The sequence below is a fragment of the Panthera uncia genome (assembly GCF_023721935.1).
Source record: "Panthera uncia isolate 11264 chromosome A1 unlocalized genomic scaffold, Puncia_PCG_1.0 HiC_scaffold_17, whole genome shotgun sequence".
NCBI classification, from domain to species: domain Eukaryota; kingdom Metazoa; phylum Chordata; class Mammalia; order Carnivora; family Felidae; genus Panthera; species Panthera uncia.
The window spans coordinates 88555149-88577694 of record NW_026057577.1 but is presented as its reverse complement, the minus strand read 5'-3'; the positions used below and the strand labels follow the sequence as shown (position 1 = coordinate 88577694).

At 41.2% G+C, this 22546-nt stretch overlaps 1 protein-coding gene across 2 annotated transcripts in view; it reads left to right on the top strand.

The window, feature by feature from the left end:
• The first annotated feature begins 18255 nt into the window (after window positions 1-18255).
• Window positions 18256-22546, top strand: part of FAF2 (Fas associated factor family member 2) — a 78687-nt gene continuing 74396 nt past the window's right edge. For both annotated transcript variants that reach the window (XM_049648636.1, XM_049648635.1), the window contains exon 1: window positions 18256-18338. In XM_049648636.1, coding sequence (XP_049504593.1) covers window positions 18276-18338 — 63 coding nt within the window. In that variant the 5' untranslated portion in view covers window positions 18256-18275. The remainder of the gene's footprint in view (window positions 18339-22546) is intronic.

The window sequence follows — 22546 nt, the reverse complement described above, 5'->3', positions numbered from 1 at the left end:
CCTATTTATCCATCTCAGGCAGGCAACCCCGGCCTGGGGAGCACCGGGGCGGGGGGCGGGCGGGTAGTGGCTGCGCAGACCTTCCTCCTGAGTCATTCTGCGGATTCTTCACCTAAACTGGGCAGATATTATGAATCCCATTATTATGAGAGTCCCGCTCTATAAGAGGAGGAAAAGGAGGCTTGGAGATGTAGACCCTACGTCCCACCGCTTCTTGCATCCTTCCTGCAAGTCCAGAGCATTCCCCACTAAGCCTTGTTGCTAAAGTACATATCTTATGCATCTCTCTTCATTTAAGGTGGCTTCAGCTCAGACTGCCAGAGTTTGGATGACCTGACTGGGCCTCTACTTTACAGGCTGGGTCCCTTAAATGTCCCTTAAGTGTGAAACTGACTAAGAACGGCAGACCTAATTTATCCAGGCGTCCTGCCACTGGTCCAACCCTCCACCCTCAATAAACAGTCTCTGCCTCCTCCCTGCCAGCACTTGGCCAAGCACCAGGGCACCAAAATGTGGCAGAAAAAGCCAGCTTTGGCCAGGGAGAGATTACAGTCTATGAGACCAATAGATGATAAATGGCCCATCACAGCATCACATGTGAGGTGCTCTGACATTTAAACATTAAACATATAAACACCTTTAAAACTCTCCCTGGGAGACTCAGAGAACCACCATCAGATTTGGACATTGGGATTTTTCTCTTTCTGATTTGACACTTGAAAGTCAACTATGAACTGGAAAAGAGAAAGAAAAGATGCGCCCTAAACTGTGAGTAGTGGTTCCCTAATGGGTGGCGAGTAGAAGCAGAGTTAGGGTGAAGGGGAATTTCTCTCTCGCTCAGTAATATTTCGATGTAGGCCTCAATCGTATAATGAGAATATAGTTGTTTATAAGGAGTGTAAAAAAGAAAAAAACTTAAGTTCCTGCACAACCCAATCCAAGCACACTACTCCGCCGTCATATGTCTCTTATTCCCCTAACCCCAGGCTCAGGTGCTGTGAAGACCTAGAAAGTTTGCTAGTTTAACAAACCAGCCCATAAATGTCCACTGCAGGTTTTGTGGCTAGAGAAGAGCTATGAACATTGTGTTCATTGTGACCTCAGCAGGCTATTCTTCTTTGATTCCTAGAGACCTCAGTCAGTAATGTAGGCAACACTACATAGCATATTCATGTGCAAAATCCAATGCAGAGATTCCTCCTTCCTTCTTGACCCTCCTAATTTAGCCGCCAGCAGCCTTTAGCTCCATGCTTACAGTTATACAAGTTACTGGTCTAGATTATTCTGCAACAGAATGATCTTGTACCTTACTCTTCCTTGTTCTACATTAATATTAAAAATCATTATTTTTAAGACTTTTTTCCCTTTCCTTCTTAAAAAAACGTTTACGTATTTTGAGAGCGGGGAGGAGGGGCAGAGAGAGAGGGAGAGAGAGAATCCCAAGCAGCCTACGCACCCCGGGGCTCGGTCCCATGAACTGTGAGATCATGACCTGAGCTGAAAACAGACGCTTAACCTACTGAGCCAAACAAGCGTCCCAAAAATCATTACTAAAGTCATATTTTGAACCATGTAGCATTTTTATGTGCTGGAGCTTCCTGGTACCTTGATGCCCCCATGTACATCTTTGTAGACTTTTTAAGGCAACCCTACTTTTCTAATTCTCCACTCAATTGTGAAACTCAATAAAAGTCAAAAGAAATCAATAAAGTTGAGTAAACATATGAGGCAATCTCACAGAATCTAAATTTCAATTTATGAAGTCTAAAGTGGAGAAATTCTTAAAACTTTTTTTAAGAGAAATTTTCAAGTAAACATAAGAATAGATCAAGAATCACATCCTCTGCTGACTGAGCCAGCCAGGTACCCCGATTTTAATTTTTTAAGGAACTGCCATAATGGTTTCCATAGCAGTTGCAGCATTTTACATTCCCACGAATAATTTCTTTTTTGTTTTGTTTGGATTGGTTGGGTTGACTTTCAAGGCTTTTTCCCCCCTTTTTCCAACTTTTTATTTTGACATAATTTCAGACTTACAGAAAGTTGTAAATAATTCCCACCTGCCTCTCATCGAGATTCCCCAAATGGTAACATTTCATCACATTGCCTTCATCCTTTTTGCTTCCCCCTACTATTGGAGAGTAAATCGCAGAGCTGATGCCCCCTTTATCCCTAAATATTTCATTGTTTTCCTAAAAATAAGGACATTTATTTACATAACCACATTATAATTATAAAAATCTAGATATTAATACTGATATAATACCATTATCTAATTGACATAACTTAGATTTTACCAAATGCCTCGATAATAGAGGAAAAGAAAATCTCAGATTATGCATTGCATTGTTATCTGTTTGATCTATTTTAATCTGGACCAGTTCCTCTCTTTGCCTTTCATGACACTGATGTCTTGAAGATTACTAGCCAGTTATTTGGTCCTCCAACTTGAGTTGTCTTATGTTTCTTCATGGTTAGAGTTAGCTTCAACATTTTTGGCAGGATTAGCGTGGATGTGATGCTGACTTCTCAGTGCATCATATCAGGAAGCACATTATGTGCTTTTGTCCAGGTACTGGTGATATTAACATTGATCATTTGGTTAAGGTAGTATCTGTCAGGTTTCTCCACTGCAAAACTATTTTTCCTTTTATAATTAATAAAGATCCTGTGGATAGGTATATTAAAACTATGCAAATTTTGGGGTGCCTGTGTGGCTCAGTCAGTTGAGCGTCCAAAAATCCACCTCCCCTACTTGCGCTCTGCCAAAAACAAATAAATTTTTTTTTTTAAAAAAAGTAATCTGTGGTAACAGAAGGCAGTAGCTGCCTGGGCAAGGGGTTGTAAATTGACTGAGAAGGGGCACAAGAGCATTTTTTAGGGTAAAGGATGTTTCATATCTGGAGTGTGCTGGTAGTTACATAGGTATACATATCTGTCAAAACTCAGGGAGCTGTACACTTAACCCGGATGTACTTTATCAATTATAAATTTGACCTCATAAAATTGATTTTTCAAACAGACCTAAGCATAAATAAATGCAATGTGGAGACATTGTTTGGATCCTGATTCTAACAAGCCAACTGCAAAAAAATTTATAAGGCAATCATGAAAATTTGACTATTGACTGGATATTTGCTGATATTGATATTGTTAAATTTTTTTATGCTGTAATAACCATATTGTGGTTCTATTGAAAGAGAGAAAAGAATTCCTTCTCTTTTAGAGAAGTACTTATGGATGGATTGATAAGACATGTGAACTTTGCTTTAAAAGAATTAAAGCACAGGACAGTGGAAGGGGTGTGGATGAAACAAGTTTGGCCAAATGCTGCTAAGTATTGAGTCTGGGGGATGGGCCCCGTGGCATTTACTGCGTTAAACAATTAAAATTTCATTATTGTACTTTGTTATCACCTCCACATTTGTACATGTGCTGTACATATTTGCAAGGTGTTGACCTTGTTTGGATCCTAAGTGAGCGAACGCACAATAAAAAGATACTCATGGGACAATTGGGAAAATTTGAATACCCACTAGCAAACAGCTGACATTGAGGAATTTGGGGAGAAACTTTTTTGATGTTATAATAGTTCTGTGGTTGTGTAAAAAAGAAGATAAAGATGAAGGTGGAGGAGGAGAAGAAATTGTAGCCATTATGATGATCAAACCTGGCACACAAATCTTGGTTTCTTCATCTTCCACTCAAAGGTACCAGGAGTACTTGTTGAGATGGCTTCTTTTTTTTTTTTTAATAAATATTTTCTAAGTTTATTTATTCTGAGAGAGAGAGGGAGCATGGGAGAGGCAGAGAGGGAAGGAGAGAGAGAATCCCAAGCAGGCTCCGCACTGTCAGTGTGGAGCCCGATGCGGAGCTTGAACTCACGAACTGTGAGATCGTGACCTAAGCTAAAATCAAGAGTTGTATGTTTAACCAATTGAGCCATCCAAGCATCCCTAGAAATGGCTTATTCTTTTTTTTTAATGTTTATTTATTTTTGAGAGAGAGACAGAGTGTGAGTGGGGGAGGAGCAGAGAGAGAGGGAGACACAGAATCCGAAGCGACTCCAGGCTCTGAGCTGTCAGCCTAGAGCCGGATGCGGGGCTCGAACTCACGAACCACGAGATCATGACCTGTGCTGAAGTCAGACGCTTACCGACTGAGCCACCCAGGCACCCCTAGAAATGGCTTATTCTTAAGCCTAGAACATTTTGTTGTGCCAGAAAGCAAGAAAGATGATGAGGAGATAAAAACCAGGAGCCAGCTTGAAGGGGCTCCCACTGATCCAATCTTGGACCATTTGAGCACTAAAAGAAATAATGATAGCAAAGTATCACAGTCCATGGGATAAAATAAGAGTCTGTGAACCCATGTAGACTGAAACAAACAAACGTTTTCTTTGTAGTAGAAAGCCAACTAATAAATGCATAAGGAATGACAATGCTAGAAAATTATCATTTGGCAACTATTACAATACCTGAATCATGCAAAAATCGATAGATGCTATAATGAATGAATAGGTGAAAGTTTGAGAAATGACATATAATTTACATAGTCTTTTTTAAAAAAATATTTTTTGATGTTTATTTATTTTTGAGAGAGAGACAGACTGCAAGTGGGGGAGGAGCAGAGAGAGAGGGAGACACAGAATTCAAAGTGGACTCCAGGCTCTGAGCTGGCAGCACAGAGCACAACGCGGGGCTCAAACCCACGGAATGCGAGATCATGACCTGAAGTCAGTTGCTTAACTGACTGAGCCACCCAGGCGCCTCTGGACTGTTTTCTTATTGGTGACCTATAAAACTTGAACAAGTGGATATCATATAGAAAAAAATGAACTTCAATCCTCATCTCACATTGCACACGTAAATTATCTTGAAATGGATCGTAGACTCAAACACGAATGCTAAAACTGTCAAACTGCAGGTGCATCTCACAAACTTAGATCTATGTATTTTATTTTATTTTATTTTTTTTTAAAAATTTTTTTTTCAACGTTTTTTATTTATTTTTGGGACAGAGAGAGACAGAGCATGAACGGGGGAGGGGCAGAGAGAGAGGGAGACACAGAATCGGAAACAGGCTCCAGGCTCCGAGCCATCAGCCCAGAGCCTGACGCGGGGCTCGAACTCACGGACCGCGAGATCGTGACCTGGCTGAAGTCGGACGCTTAACCGACTGCGCCACCCAGGCGCCCCTAGATCTATGTATTTTAATTGAAATATTTTAATTTTAATTTAAGTGAAAGTAAGTTTTAATTTCCATGATGAATTTTTCTTTGACTTAGTCATTTAGAAGTGTGTTGTTTAACTTACAAATGTTTGAGAGCTTTACAGTGCATATATTTTACATAATTTTAATAATTTGAGGCTTTAGGAGGCTTGTTTTATGACCCAGCATAGAGTCTATCATGTGTGCTTTTAAAAAATATGTATTCTGCACTTTTGAAGTGCAGTATTTTACATTATTTAAGTCAAGGTGGTGGGTAGTGTTTGCCTTCTGTATCCCTACTGATTTGCTTTATAGTTGTTCTATTGATTACTGAGAAAGAAGGAATGGCCAACAGTAATTGTGGATTTGTCTTTTCCTCCTTTCAGTTCTACCAGTTTTTGCTTTCTCAGTATTTTGAGACTGTTATTAGGTACATATACAGTTCGGATTGTAAGATCTTCTCATAAATTTACTCCTTTACTGTGATGATAAGATCTTTCTTGTTGTTGGTAATACTCCTTATTCTGAAATCTGTTTGGTCTGATATTAATATAGCCATTCCAGCTTGCTTATGATCAGTGCTTGCCTGGTATTCTTTCGCCATCCATTAAATGTGACTTTATGTTTAAAGTGATTTTCCCTTTCTGGCTCGCTGAAGCCTCCCCCAACTGTGTTTTGGCACTCTGCTCTAGATCTGATTGAGTTTTTCCAACTTTATCCTCACTTCTCCTGGGAAGCAATGACCACCAGGAGTTGTCCGGTCACCCCGGAGAGGGAAGGAGGAAGGTGGAGAGCTGTGAATTAGTGAAAACCTGTACAGCACCTGCAGAGATGAGGCAAAGGTGGAAGGACTAGGTGAACACGGGTTCACTGGTTTAAATGGATTGGCTACCTGGCAAAGGCACCTTGGAGTCCACAGTCTCCCATGCACTCACAGTCGTGCCTAACAATTGGAAAATAAGCCTGACCCTAAATCCAGAAACAAAGCTGTGTTCAGTACCCAGGGCAATAGGCCAACTTGGCTGGCTAGCTGCCAGAGAGCCGTAGTTCACCTCTTTGAATAAACCCTTAGCAGAAATGTGGGTTGATTTTGTCTGACTTAGATATTGGAATTCAGTTTTGAAATGAGGCACCTTCACTCTTTTCTTTTCCAATTATATACTTAGTGCCCTGTAAATTGGGCCCAAGTTGCCAGGCTTCAAATCAGCGTGAGGGGGTGGCTCAGTCGGTTAAGTGTCCGACGCTTGGTTTCAGCCCAGGTCATGATCTCGAGGTTTCCTGAGTTCGAGCCCTGCGTAGGGTTCTGTGCTGGCAGCGCAGAGCCTGCTTGGGATTCTCTCTCTCTGCCCCTGCCCCACTCAGGTTGTTTCGGTCTCTCTCAAAATTTTAAAAAATTTTAACAATATTAATATCAGCAAATATCCCACGAAGCCTTGAGATCATGACCTGAGCTTAAATCAAGAGTTGGATGCTTAACCAACTGAGACACCCAGGCGCCCCAGCAATGTTTTGTATTTTTCATTGTATAAGTCTTTCACTTTCTTGGTTAAGTTAATTCCCAAGTATTTTATTCTTTTTGATGCTATTATAAGTGGAACTGTTTTCTTAATTTCTTTTTCAGATTGTTCATTGTTAGTGTAAAGAAATACAACTGAAACTTGTGTGTTGACTTTGTATCCTGCTACTTTGTTGAATTCATTTATTAGTTCTAACAGTGTGTGTGTGTGTGTGTGTGTGTGTGTGTGTGTAACTTTAGGGTTTTTTACATATAAGATCACATCATCACAAGCAGATTGGTATTTAGCTAAAGATTCAAGGCCAACTTCTCTGCATATTTCTGGAATACTTTCTCTACCTATCTCCCTCCTTTCCAGTACTGTGCCCTATAAATCCTAGCTACTTCAACCTCCCCAAACTCTTATCTCTGTCCCCTTGACTCTTGAGACCAACGGGCTCTGTTTGAGTTCCCCTTTCCTACTCAGCAGTTTAGAAATTCCTTTAGGTAGAAAGTGTGAAAATCATAGGGCTTAACTTGTTTGTTTCTCTTCTTCCAGGGATCACAGTTCTGTGCTCTCTTGTCAATATCTAAAAACAATGTTAGCACATATTTTGTCCAGTTTTCAAGTTATTTACAGTGGGAGAGTAATTTTGAATCCTAATACTCCTTCATGGTCAGTGTAGAAAAGTAGACATCTCTTAAGTCTTTTTTTTAATTAAAAAAAAATTTTTTTAACGTTTATTTATTTTTGAGACAGAGAGAGACAAAGCATGAACGGGGGAGCGTCAGAGAGAGAGGGAGACACAGAATCTGAAACAGGCTCCAGGCTCTGAGCTGTCAGCACAGAGCCCGACGCGGGGCTGGAACTCACGGACCGCGAGATCATGACCTGAGCCGAAGTCGGACGCTTAACCGACTGAGCCACCCAGGCGCCCCTTAAGTCTTTTTTTTTTTTTTTTAAAGAAAAAACAAATGTGTCCATAGAGGATTAATATCATTGCTTATTAAAGGAAGAGTTAATTGTCATTAGAGGATGTGCTTCTGTGGGAGTTAATGGAGTTGCTGAAACTAGACAGAGACATTTTTTTGAGCAGTTTTCTTCTCCAAAGGGGTTAGTGGAAGACTTTCTGGTTGACAATGAAACACACATTCCCAAAGATGGAGAGAGCATTCTGAGATCCTGGCACCCTTGGTGCATCCTGGCTGGTGCTAGATGGGGCACAGGATCCCAGGGGGGTAGAGAAGGTGAATTTCTCCACCACAGTTGCTGATCTTGGAATCTCACAATTTTCCTATGGCATCTGTCTTTGTTTCTGAATTGTCTGTTTTTGCCTAGAAAATTCAGGCCCTCAAAGGCCACATGAAGGCTGCAGGGATGTCCAACTAAAGCATCTGCCTGTGCTGGAACTCTCTCCTTATACCTGAGTACTGAGTTGACATTTTCTTCTCTAAGATTTGCAACTGCCTGTCTTATTCTCCTGACCTTCAGCTTCTTTACTGCCCTCAAATATAGTCCCACTTCAACTGAGGTCAATTTCCACTCCCCCCAACCGAGGGACCATATGGCAATATCCAGAGACCTTTCTTATTGTCACAACTTGCATAGGTGCTACTAACATCATGGGTAGAAGCCAGGAATGTGCTAGACATCTTACAATGCACAGAACAGCCTTCACAAAAATAGAATTATCCAACTTAAAATGTCACTAATGCCCAAGTTGAAACCCTGATTTAGAGGCTTGATCAGATTTGCCATGAATTTTTTTTAAGGCGATTTCATATATAATGTTGGGAAATTCACTTGCATCATGTCATGTTTAGTTGCCCTTAGTGACATTAAAATTGGGACGCCTGGGTGGCTCAGTCGGTTAAGCGTCCGACTTCGTCTCACGTCATGATCTCACAGTTTGTGGGTTCGAGCCCCACGTCGGGCCCTGTGCTGACATCTCAGAGCCTGGAGCCTGCTTCAGATTCTGTGCCTGTCCATCTCTCGGCCCCTCCCCTGCTCACGCTCTGTGTCTCTCTCTCTCTCTCAATAACAAATAAACGTTAAAAAAAAATTGATCAGCAGATTTAGGTGTTGTCAGCCTGATCCATCAATAATAAAGTTCCAGATCAGCTTTTCACCTCAGGTTTTAGCAACCTTTGTGATCTTCATCTAAGTCAATTATTTTATTTGAGGTTTAAAAATTGTGGCAGTCTTATTTCTCTCAGTATCTCTGTACTAGCTGGAAAATTTTTATTAAGTTTTTATTTTAATTCCAATGTAGTTAACATACAGCGTTGGATTAGTTTCACGTGTATAATATAGTGATTCAACAATTCCATACCTCACCCAGTGCTGATCATGATGTGTACACTCTTTAAACCCTGTCATCTCTTTTACCCATCCCCCCACCCACCTCCCCTCTAGTAACCATCCGTTTGTTCTCTATAGTTGAGAGTCTGTTTCTTGGTTTGTCTCTCCCTCTCTCTCTTTTTTCCCTTTGCTCATTTGTTTTGTTTCTTAAATTCCACATAGGAGTGGAATCATGTGGTGTCTTTCTCTGACTGACTTATTTTGCTTAGCATTACACTGTCTAGATGCATCCATGTCATTGCACATGACAAGATTTCACTCTTTTTTATAGCTGAGTAATATTCCATTTTATGACTGAGTATATATATGCATATATAACGGCATATATATATATGCCACGTCTTCTTTATCCATTCATCTGCCGATGGACACTTGGGCTGCTTCCATAATTTGGCTATTGTAAATAATGCTGCTATAAACATAGGGGTGTATGTATCACTTTGAATTAATGTTTTTGTATTTTGAAGGTAGATACCCAGCAGTGTGATTAGTGGGTTTACACATGTGAAGTTTAGTGCATGTCAATTATACCTAAATAAAGGTATGTACTTAAAAAGTATAATGCCTACAATGAATTGAAGCATATTGAATATGTATAAATATAGGGGTTCATTATGATACCAAAAAAAAAAAAACCCACAACAAAAAACAACTCAACAACAGCAGCAACTGGATTGTAGGATAGTTTTATTTTTAACTGTTTGAGGAAACTGCATCCTATTTTCCACAGTGGATGCACCAGGTTGGATTCCCACCAACAGTGCAAGAGAGTTCTTTTTTCTCCACATTCTCACCAACACTTGTATTTCTTGTTGGTGTGTATTTTTTTTTTTAATTTTAGCTATTATGACAGGTGTAAGGTGGAAATTTTCACCTGGAAAATTTTGTCATTAGCTGGAAATTTTTAAAGAACTTTCACTCATTATCAGTTTGGTTACCTAGAGGTAGAGTTCATAGAGGACAAGTAAATGCTTGATTACTTCTCTTAATTGCCAGCTTTCAGAAAAAAAAAATTAGTTGATATGCTGACAGTCTCCAAAAGTGATTAATGAGCTATTTGGTTGTGAGTTGCTGTTGTTGTTGGGTTGGTTGCTTATTTTTGGAGGGGAGGGATCATAATGAACTCCTGTATTTATAGATATTTGATGTGTTCCAACTTATTGTAGGCATTATACTTTTTAAGTAGATACCTTTATTTAGGTATGATTGACATGCAATAAACTTCACATATGTAAAGTTTCCAAGTTGATAAATTTTGACATGTGTGTACATTTAAGAAACCCTCAAGACAATAAAGATAATAAACATATCTGATACCTGGACTTTTTGATGCTTAAATTTTCCCATCTTTGGGCCCTTGTAATAATTTGATACCTTCTTTGCTTTTTGGTACAGCAAGGTATTCCTGGCTCATTCTGTAAATTTCCTGTCCCAGACTTGAATCAGTCATTTCTTCAAAGGGTTCTACAAACTTCTAGTGGGAAATGATATGCAGAAACCATTGTCTGGGCCCGTCAGTAGTTAAGTACTTCTTATAGACCTCTTTGGTCAACAGAACTAGGAAATACATTTTCTTTTTTTAAAGAGAAAAATGCATTGTGTTCTTACTAATATTTCTTTTTTTTTAAAGATTTTATTTATTTTATTTAATTTAAATTTTTTTTTGAGAGAGAGAGAGGGAGGGAGAGGGGCAGAAGGAAAGAAAGAAAGAGAATCTTAAGCAGGCTCCATGTTCAGCACGGAGCCCAATGTGGGGCTCAATCCCACGATCTTGGGATCATGACCTGAGCTGAAATTAAGAACTGGATGCTCAAACAACTGAGCCAGCCAGGTGCCCCTAAAGATTTTATTTTTTTATTTTTTTAAGTTTATTTATTTATTTTGAGAAAGAGAGAGTACAGGGGAGAGGTGGAGAGAGAGAGAGAGAGAGAGAGAGAGGGAGAGAGAGAGAGAGAGAGAATTTCAAGCAGGCTCTTCACTGTCAGTGCAGAGCCCGATGTGGGGCTCGAACTCATGAACCACAAGATCATGACCTGAGCCAAAATCAAGATTTGGATGCTTAACTGACTGAGCCACCCAGGTACTTCTGAAGATTTTATTTTTAAGTAATCTCTGCACCCAATGTGCTCAAACCCACAACTCTGAGATCAAGAGTCACACACTCTACCTACTGAGCCATCCAGGCACCCCAAATAATTTCTAATTCAAATTTAATATTTTCTCTTAATCTCTTCTAATTTAGATGTATTTTCCCTTTCACTGAAAAATCTTTTAAATAATAACATCAATATTATTACTGAGGGGTGCCTCGCTATCTCATTTGGTAGAGCATGCAGTTCTTTTTTTTTTTTCTTTTTTTTTTTTAAATTTTTTTCAACGTTTTTTATTTATTTTTGGGACAGAGAGAGACAGAGCATGAACGGGGGAGGGGCAGAGAGAGAGGGAGACACAGAATCGGAAACAGGCTCCAGGCTCCGAGCCATCAGCCCAGAGCCTGACGCGGGGCTCGAACTCACGGACCGCGAGATCGTGACCTGGCTGAAGTCGGACGCTTAACCGACTGCGCCACCCAGGCGCCCCGAGCATGCAGTTCTTGATCTTAGGGTTGTGAGTTTGAGCCCCATGCTGGGTGTGGAGATTACTTAAAAAAATAAAATCTTAAAAAATATATTATTATTGACACTATAATTACTAAGTATCATTTAAGGTTTCTTCACTATTCTTTCTGTTCTTAGAACCCAACCTATAAGGAATATATAGGCAAATTCACTTGAAATTGTTCTTTTCTCTGTAGTTGAGCCACCAACTTGATACATAGTCTCATAGCCCAGGTTGCATAGAAAACATGGCCTCCCTGAATCAAAAGCTTACTTGTTTGTACTTTACCAGGCAGTGCAATCCCAGGGAACACAGCATGGCATGACAGAACAGGGGAGTGGGGCAGGGAAAGATGGAGGGCAAATACAAGGAACTGGCTGCTGCTTGATAGCAAGTGTGTTGTTCCATTCATGGGGTTTGTCCTCACAGAAAGCATATGAACAATTGCGTCTCAGAATAGCTCAACATAGGGCAGGAAGTGAGCCTTAAGATTTTTTTTTATTCTTTCTTTATTTTTGAGAGAGAGAGAAACAGCGAGACAGAGTACAAGTGGGGGAGGAACAGAGAGAGAGGGAGACACAGAATCCAAAGCAGGATCCAGATTCTGAGCTGTTAGCGCAGAGCCTGACACAGGGCTTGAACTCATGAACCGCAAGATCATGACCTGAGCTGAAGCTGGACGTTTAACCAACTGAGCCACCCAGGCTCCCCAGAAATGAGCTTTTATTTGGTGGATCCCATATCTTATTTGTCAGGGTTTTGCTCCATTCCTTTGCACTTCTGAGTTATGCATGTATGGGCATTGTGCTGGCCTATGGTGTTTCATGCTTCACCAGGAATAGGCAGGCTTTGGATAGGAGGCAGGACGCTTGTGGTGCATGTGTGAGGTGAGGTGCTGTGGGATTGTGTCTGAGTAAGATGGTCACCAGGGTGTTGGCTAGATAGAATCCACATAGCGTTGGTCACCACAGAAGTGGCTAAAGAGAAACAAAAGGCCAAGAGCCTTGGAGATAGATGAGAGTTCAAAGTTCTGAGGTAAAACCTAAGAAGTTCGACACAGTAACCCTCCTTGTACTGCTCAGTGCTGCTCCTTCCCCTCATCATGTCCAGTCCCATACTATAATATGGGTTCTCTGCCATTGTGGGGACAAAATGCCTTCACTCCTTCCAAGACGGTGCAAATCCAATCACTTACAAAAGTCCCTCTTTTACAGCCAGAGTCTCTGTAAAGACTGAAGGCAAGTACGTTAGGGAGATAAGCTACAGTTCTCTGAAGCTGCAGCTGGTCTCAAGCCTGTAAGTGATAATCATAGCATCTTTTTCCTCCATTATTCATTCTAGATTCCCTCACTCTTGGCTTATACTTCAGCTGGCCGGATTGCTCTCCAGTGGACTAACCCAGACTTTCATTTCTGAAGGGTCTGAGCCTTTAGGTGCCTTTCCCTTGTCAAGTTGTAGCTGTTACAATTGCTTACTTTCTATTATCACTGGGTATGGAAGTACCTACCATGAGATGTTCTAGCGAATCCCCTGGGCACTGGACATACTCCTCCTGACTCCATTGTGTGTAACAGGAACACTGGCCCCTCATTGTAATGAGAGGCACTACCTGACCAGTATGGTAGCTCCACCATGTCTAGGTTCACAGCCATCAGGACCCCAAGGTGTCCAGATGGTAACTGCAGCACCCGGTTCAGTGGAACCCACACTCTGTCCTCTGAGAAACATGCTCCTCCTTTCTGAATCAGAGCCTACGATTGTGGGGACAATTTAAATGCATCTGGGTTATTTAAGCTATCTGTAAATAGGTGTCCTGCTTTTCCTCCCTTTCCCATTCTGCCAACTGAGGTGTTGTTTGAACTCATTCGCAGTTCACAAATCATGTAATTTTTTATGGGCATGGGGCTTTAAAATGAGCAATAAAATATCTCTGCTTTAAAGATCACCTGTCATCAGCACTCTTTTCCCCCATCACCCAAAACTGATGTGGTCCTTCTTGTATCTTTTGATTTGAGATGCTCTAATTAAAGATCATCCCTCTATATCCTACAGGCAGTAGCTTAATTTCCCATTTAGTTTCCATGGCTTTACTCTCATAAGCCTCCCACCCCCCACTCCAGTCCATTAGGCCCTGCTCTAAGGATGTGGCCTGGGCCAAATATTTACAGACCCTGTACTTCGTGCCCAGCACAGTTCTCATCACTGGGGACTGATTGGTGGCTGAAGCCAAATTGGCCTCTGTTATCCTCATGGGATGCAGAGTAGGGAAATACAAAAATAAACAGGTAAACAAGATAACAGCATCTAGTGATAAGTGCTTTGAAGAAAACATAATATGTTTAGGTCTTCATTGAGGATATAGCACACACATGCTGAGATCTAAATGTCAAAAGGGGCCAGCCACATAAGGACCCAAGGAGAGTGTTCCAGGCAGAGGGCACTGCAAATGCAAAGTCCCTGAAGTATAAATGAGAATAATGAAGTGGAGGTTTGAAAGTAATGAGTTCCCAGTAATGAGGTCAGAGAACCAGTAGGGGCCAGATGGGTAGGGCCTTGTAGGCTACATTAAGGAGTTTGGATTCCATTCCAAGGACAATGGGAAGCCAATAGCGGGTTTTGAGTTGGGTAATGTTAGGATCTGATTTAGTTTTTAAAAAAGATTTTCTGGCAGCTGTGATGAGACTGAATTGGAGAGGGATAAGAGTAAAATCAAGGAGACCAGTTACTAGGTAATTACAGTGCCCCAGGTGAGAGATGAGATGGGGACCTATGTCATTGATCCAGTCTACCACCAACTACATACTTTTGGGTCTCTGTCACTTTCTACTTGATACTGCAGTTAATTTCTTGCTAGACTAGGAGATTACTGATATCAGGTCATCCCAAGAACTAACAACTGTAAGATAGTAACAAACACATGTTGAATCAATCTACAGTGCTAACTTCTGCAAAGAACTTCAGCGTTGACAAAAGCCTTTCCTTATTTTTTAAATTTTTGATTAATTAATTTTGTAGGCTTTACACCCAAAGTGGAGCCCAACATGGAGGTTGAACTCATGACCCCAAGATCAAGACCAGAGGTGATATCAAGAGACAGATGCTTAAGTGACTAAGCCACTCGGGTGCCTTGGCAAAGCCTTTTCTTAATCCATTATTCCATCCCATCCTCTTGTCAAGTATGCAAGGTAGATATGATTAGGTCATAGACTTTACATGTCCCCTTTGAATTAATCCTTGCCATGACCTGATGAGGTAAGGACTATTTGTTTACAGCTGAGAGATAAGCAAACTGAGGTTTAGGGAGGTTAACTTGCCAAAGTCACACAGTTAATGGTGGCATCAGTTTGTACTCAGGCCTCCCTGAAGAGCATGAGATGTGCTTGGTGACTTATGTAAGCCAAAACTTTGCCTCCAAGCCTGATTTGTTTTGTCAGTCCAAATACTCCTAGTAGAAGCCTGGGAGCAGGTTTTACCTTTCTCATTAATTTGGTGGGGCAGGAGCCAAACAAACAAAAAACTGTTGCTGACATCAATGGTCTGCTTTACTCAGCAATCAAGATGCTGTGTCCCCAACTGATAGAAAATATGTTATGTTCCAGGCATTCAGAAATTGAAGGCTTGTTCTAGGATTTCCATGACTTGGCAGGACAGATTTTGTCCTTTATCAGGAACAAAATGGTAAGGCATAAACAAAGCCCTATTATTAGTATTAGAGAAACAAATATATTCATTAAATTCTCTAAAATAGCTCTCAGTCACAAATCCTAGTATGTTATAGGCATAGAACTGGGATTCAAAGACCTATCACACCCATACACACACACACACACACACACGCCTACACCCACACATCCTTCCAGAGAGTGATGAAATTTGTTTACTTTACCAATAAACTGTGTGTTCTTAGAGGGCAGCAGCCATGCCCTCTTTATCATTGTAGCATCCAGTCCAGAGTCTGGCTCAGAATAAGCACTCAATAAATATTTGTTGGGTGAATTCCTAAAAATCTGTAGACTAATATAATTAATAAATCTATTAAAAAGATCTTCAGAATGTTCTAAAACTTCACTATCCAATACAGTAGTCACTCTCCACATGTGGCAACTGAATAGTTGAAATGTGACTAGTCCAAGTAGAGATGTGGGTTTAGTGTAAAATACACATCAGATTTTGCAGACTTAATACAAAAAAAAAAAAAGAATATTTTGCATGTACTGGTTTAAATACATTACTAAAAATAATTTCACTTGTGTTAAATATGGCTAATAGAGTATTTCAAATTATACATGTGGCTCACATTATATTTTGATTGGACAGCACTGCTCTAAAAGAATAAAGTTCAGGGGGAAAAACTGTTCTTAAAGGAGAGGACAAGCCATTAATTAATTACACTTTCCATACTTTTCCCCTTGAACTTATCAAAAAAATCTTAGGTTTCTTCCAAGGCCACGTTCTCCCATGGCAAACAGAGACCATCAGGATTCTATCTAGGTCAGAGGGGCAGAATGGCAGTTCATAGGCTGGAATGTGGCTTGCAATTATAGTTGACATGGTAGTTTTCTTAAAATCTGAGTAAGTTATTACCTTTTTAAAATGGGGAGATTTCATATGCAGCTCCAAATTTGTAGGTGCTCTTTTAAAAATGGTAAGCTCTTGGGGGACAGACAGGCTCGATAATCAGAGCATGTGACTCTAGGTCTCATGGTCATGAGTTCAAGCCCCTACCTAGTTGGGTGTAGAGCTTACCTAAAAAAATAAAATAAAGGTATTACCTATAAAAAGAAATGGCAAGTTCTAGCAATACTGGCCTTACATGGAAGCCATCAGCTACAGCTACAAAGCAGAAACCACCTTAGGACAGGGAATGGACTCTCCAGCTTGCCATATTGTATTCCCTACACTGAGGCAAATTCTTACTGGTGGAGTTAAAAAAAAAAGTAAAACATTTCTTGTAACCATGTCTTAATTCAAAGAAAACAGAAAGGTAGGTCAAGAAATGTATGTATATATATATGTATATATACATATGGGTTTTTTTTTTTTTTGAGGAAGTGAAGAACATTCAATGGTGTTTAATATAACTACAAAGTTTGTCTGTTGAAGGACTATATTTTAAGTCAGAATTTCGCAACAACTCTGGCGAGTGTATGATTTTGCAATCCCTCATCTGGTCTGGCTGGATCCAACATTATAGGAGATGTTGAATAATACCAGGTCTCCTTTGAGCTTTGAGTTGATGTCAAGTCACATCTGTCTGTTTCCAAATTTACCCTAAAGGTCTAAGAAGAATTCCAAAGTATTATTAGGCAGTTTGTGTAGACCTGGTTAAGACCTACAAGACACAGGTTTGAAAGAAGTAGATAGTGCCCTTCTGTCCCTTAAAGTACTCCTCACAGAACTTCAGCTTTGAAAGCACCTCCTGTCCTGTCTTGCCTGATCAACTCTGAGAAGTGTGTAGGCGTGGGATTCCACAGTGAGGTAGAGTGACTTCTAGGCACACAGGTAGCCTGTGGAAAAGCATACACCAGACCCAGACCCCTCTGCCTTCTGGAGGGTGAACAGAGGCAGATGGCAGGAGGAAAAAGGTGGAAATGAAAGAGGCCTAAAGAAAGGCCTAAAGAGAGGTGGCAGTTTGAAGGGGCAAGGAAAGTGAAGAGGAAGTCAGATATTGGAGAGTAGAAACAAGACAGTGGAAAGGGTGAGGGACGGCCTCCAAGGAGAATGAGCTGAGGCGCTATGTCAGTGGCTTTGGGAGAACCTCATTCCACCAATGGCAGAATGGAGCCCAGAAGGGAGGTGGTTTGCCCAAGGGCGTCCAGCACTTTGCCAGGTGGGCCCTAGATCCTGAGCTCAAGTATCTCGATCCCAGTCCAGGATCTTCCCTCTGTTCATCACAGGGAAGACAGGCCAGTGGGTCTGAGACAGGTAGCAGAGTCGCCATCTGGTTGGCGATAGCGCCATTAACAAAGACCCAGGTAGCCAAATCCAAACAATCCTAGGAAGCGAATTTGAAGCCACGATTTTCACGTGGCTGAGGCTTTCCCCAACTTCCAGCTCAAGTCGGCTTCAGAAAATACCCAACCACTATTCCAGAGACTTTCGGAATCTCCCGAGAGATGTTCAGGAGCTTTTGAAAATGTAAAGGAAGCAATCAGACATCAAACAGCCGATATTTCCGAACGGCACAATCTCCTAAAAAATATTCAGGAATATTGGAGACTGTGGGAAGATGGTTAAGAAGCAGGCGAAATCGGCCAATTGGCGTTCGGGAATTTCCGCAGCTTCTCGAGGAGCACTCGGTACCTCTCGGCTCTTTGCGATCTATTCAGAAGTCTTTGGGTCTCCGTTTGGCCGGTCTGTTCGCCGCCTAAATCGTAAGGGCGACTGGTACCGACAGTCCCTCGGCAATTTCCGGAAGCGTTCGGTATTGGCCCGAGAGTGGCGCCCTCTGACGGCAGGAACTGTCACCACGGGAACCCTCACGCTGCGCCAGTAGGCGCAGGCGCAGTTGCGCGCCGGCGGCCCGTTCAGAGCGGACGTGGTTGCTACTGAGGTCACTTCCGGCGGGTGACGGTGCGGACGGGTCAGAAGCGTAGAGGCGGCGGCAAAATGGCGGCGCCTGAGGAGCGGGATCTAACCCAGGAGCAGACAGAGAAGCTGCTGCAGTTTCAGGTAGCAGCGAGTACTCGGTGCAGCACATGCCGCCACGGGCTGGGGAATGGGTCCCTAGAGGAGCCCAGAAACCTCCTCAGATTGGGCCCGAGATTCTTCTCAGACCAGCGGCGGCCCCCTCCCCCCAGACGCCAACTGCCCTGCTGCTCCCGGCCCCGAACCTCTGTCGGTCCCCGGCCTTCCAGCCAGGGCTGCGGCCCTCTCCTCTCCCTTCAGCGGGTCAGCTTCCCTGGTTTCCCTTAGCGGCACCTGTCCTCAACTATCTTTCCCAGTCCGGCTACCCGTCGGACCTTCTCCGCCCATCGACTCTAGACCTACCGAGATGCTTAATCCCCACCAAGGAGTTGGCCTCGTTTCGGGTCTCTGGAAAACCTACCAGCATCCCATGCTATTTCTGCAAATATTTATTGATGGCCTCTCGGGTGCCTGGTCCTGTACTGGGCGCTCTGGTGGGGGAGGGGGCAGACCTGGCCCCCGTGCCCTAAAGGTGTGGGAGGACACCACGTAAGGAAACAATGCAACATTGTAAGTGTCATCAGTGGCTTCTGACTTGGTTTATTACCCTGGGCTTATTCCTGGACTCCGGTTATTGACTGTGCTTGAGGTGGGTGGTAATTTGCAGAAATCTGCCTCCTTTTAGTGGTTGTCGTGTTAAGAACTTTTGGCACTAAGCACTTGTCTCTGACCTGGAGAATCTGGGTGGGTACCCACCAGGGTGGGTAACCTTGTCTCTTTATTACCATTATAATGGATATCAGTTTCCTTGTTTCTAAAATACTTCTCTTAAAAATGTCTACCCCCTACGGATGTTGTGGAGATCAAATGAGTTTATGGATATATGAAGGGCTTTGTAAACTGAAATGTTGCTAAATGGTATTGCTCCTATTAATCATTATTTAACTTAGGATAGAATTAAAGTTAGTGGTACACTTATTCCCGAATAGAAAATGGGTTAAACATTCATTAATTCAGCAATATTTACCAAGAACCTTAGTGCTTATGCACAGCTGGTTCAAATACCATTTATTGAGTACTCATGATGTTGTAAGTACTGTGCTAAACACATGCATAGCATGCATGATCTCATTTAAGACAACAACCCTGTGAGATTCATGCTGTTAACAATCCCTGTATCGCAGATGAGCCATGGGGTTTAAGAAGTAACATACTTTGGTTACACAGCCAGTAAGTGGTGGTGTCAGATTTAAAGCCAGATCCCTCTTTCCAAAACCGTTTCTGATCTCTTGTGTGCTGTACCACCTGTGTACAGCCGAGAGTGGAATGCAAATGCTGTGATATTAAGTCTTAAAAAAAAAAAAAAAGTTACTACTGTTTTGTAATTTCTTTGATTAGATTTCACTATAATTAATTTTGAGGTGGGTTTTCTTTAAATTGAGCAGTGGGTTGGAAGTGTATAATAGAAAACTATTGTAGAAATAGTTGACATTTGGGGCACCTGGGTGGCTTAGTCGGTTAAGCGTCCGACTTTGGCTCAGGTCATGATCTCACCGTCCGTGAGTTCGAGCCCCGCGTCGGGCTCTGTGCTGACAGCTCAGAGCCTGGAGCCTGTTTCAGATTCTGTGTCTCCCTCTCTCTCTGCTCTTCCCCTGTTCATGCTCTGTCTCTCTCTGTCTCTCTCTGTCTCAAAAATAAATAAACGTTAAAAAAAAAAAAAAGAAATAGTTGACATTTGATTGGAGATTTGAGTAAAGAAATTGAGGACAATATAAATTAGAATGAATAAACATCAGACAACCAGCTTCCTCTTCCTAGTAGAGGGTAGGAAGGTAACCATGTAACTTATCCCTTACAACGCTTTAGGGGTAAGCTCCCAGATTAAGTGTTATGAGGTGATTTGAGTTATATGTCATGATGTACTTAGTCTCATAGTGGCAAGACATGAATATGTGGTAGTATTTCTGAGGTAAAGTACATAGGTACCTCCATTTGTCTTCATTGGACATTTAAATCAGTAAGAGGTGAGTAGTAGATTAAAGCTATATTAAAATTGCTTTATGAGGGGACCCTGACTGGCCCAGTCAGTAGAGCCTGCAACTCCTGATCTCAGGGTCATGAGTTCAAGCCTCATGTTGGGTGTAGAACTTACTTAAAAAAAAAAAAAAAAAAGAAAAAAGATTGCTTTATGAAATTGGATTTACTAAGGCAAATGCATTTTGCATTTATGTGTTTCTTAAACAGTTCCTGGATCAGGTTCATCATTCAATTGCCATTAAACATTCTTTGAAACTTAACTAGGTGCCAAGCATTATATTAGGTATTTAACATACCTTAGCTTTTTAAAATCTCGTAATAACTCTGTAAGGAATTAACCCCCATTCGTTTTGTAAATGGAAATTTAGAAATCCATACCCATTACCACCTTTTGTATAACCTATTGGAGGAGCTGTGTGTGTGTGTGTATATATACACACTCACATATACATATATATACACATACATGAACAATGAGTATCCTGCAGTATATTAGTGCTCATAGTGCAATATGGTATAAACAAAGTGCTGTGGGAATTAGGGGAAGGTTAGGAACATTGATGGAGGTGGGAGGGAGAGAAGAGAGGAGGATGACTTAGTAGTTAAGCATTTTTTGTATTTATTATGCCTTAGGCATGGTGCGAGATAGTTTATAACTATTGTGCTTAATTCTTGTAAAGTGCCATAGATGATATGGCTGCTCCTCGGTGAGGAAACACATCTATTGAAGTGTTTGCTTAAGTTCATTAAGCTATTAAATAGTGGAGATGGAATTAGAAATCTAATTGGTCTGGGTCTGGACTTCAAGGCTGGGCTCTTTCCACTGTACTTTGCTAATTTTGAAGGAGGAATAGAATTTCAACAGGTGGTAGGCAGAAAGATGCTCAAAGCTGAGGAAATGGCTTGAACAATGCATGAAGATGGAATAGTGTGGAGTGTTGCTGTGATGGATTTAGAAATCTGGAAGTGAAAAATAAGATTGGGAAGGTGAATTAGAGCCAGATTTTGGAGGCCTTTCAAAGCTGTGCAGAATTAAATTTTAATCTGTATACATAGGGAGCCATCACAGGTTTTTTCAACTAGAGAATGGGATAATACTAGGTTTCAGGTTTGCTTCACTAACAGTATGGAGCGTGTGCTTGGAATATCCATAGGAGTTAGGACAGAAAAGGGTGGTACTGCTGGGAACTAGTTCTCAGTATGTTGTTTCATTTGATATATTGAAATTAGCAAAAGTAAAATATTTTAGAAATCTTAGGTTTCCTCTATTTCACTTTTTTTGTGACATGTGTTTTGACTGAACTCCCTAGGGTGTATTTATCATGCTTCTCAGTCTGATGTTTTCTTAGATTTTTCTAGTTATCCTTTTCTCCTGTTTATTTTGGAGCCAATTGACTATGAATAAAGCACACATTTGTTTCAAGCTGTTCCAAATGGAAGAGAGTAGGTTTTAAGAAGAGTTAATGCAGAGGCACCTGCGTGGCTTGTTCAGTTAAGCGCTTCGGCTCAGGTCATGATCTCATGGTTCGTGAGTTCGAGCCCAGCGTCGGGCTCTGTGCTGACAGCTTGGAGCCTGGAGACTGCTTCAGATTCTGCTCATGCTCTGTGTGTGTGTGTGTCTCTCTCTCTCTCTCTCTCAAAAATAAACATTAAATTTTTTTTTTTTTTTTTTTTTTTTTTTTTTTTAGTAAGAGTTAATGCAGGTATGGGTAAGGTTACTGGTATTGAAATCCACTTCCCTAAATTTCCAAATATAACAGACTCCTCTAGTGCCTTGGTTTACTGCTTCTAGGTTGCTGTTTGAACACCTGGAGAAAGATGACCTGGACAGAGAGAAGGGATTAAAGGAGCTATATGCATGGCCAGTGGAAGAAGAAATTATCCTTTTCTGCTTTTGTACAGGAATAAGAAATTTCTGTCCTTTTAAATGAATATTAGGGTTGATCTTTGTTCTTTTAAATTATAGAAAGTTAAGCCTGAACTCTGGGCTGTAGAATCAAGCTTATAATTCATTTTGAAAATCTCTCGTTGGCTTCATCTGACTCTTTATTATTACCTAAAGGAAAAAGAGTAATATGATGCTCTTTGTTCATGTATTTTTAAAAAATCATAGAGTGAGCTGTTTGAACTTTTTGCCAGGGAATTTGGTATTGTAGGAAAGCCATGAGCTTGGAAACTTGGGCAAACCTGAACTAGCTGTTCAGTTTAGCTTCTAA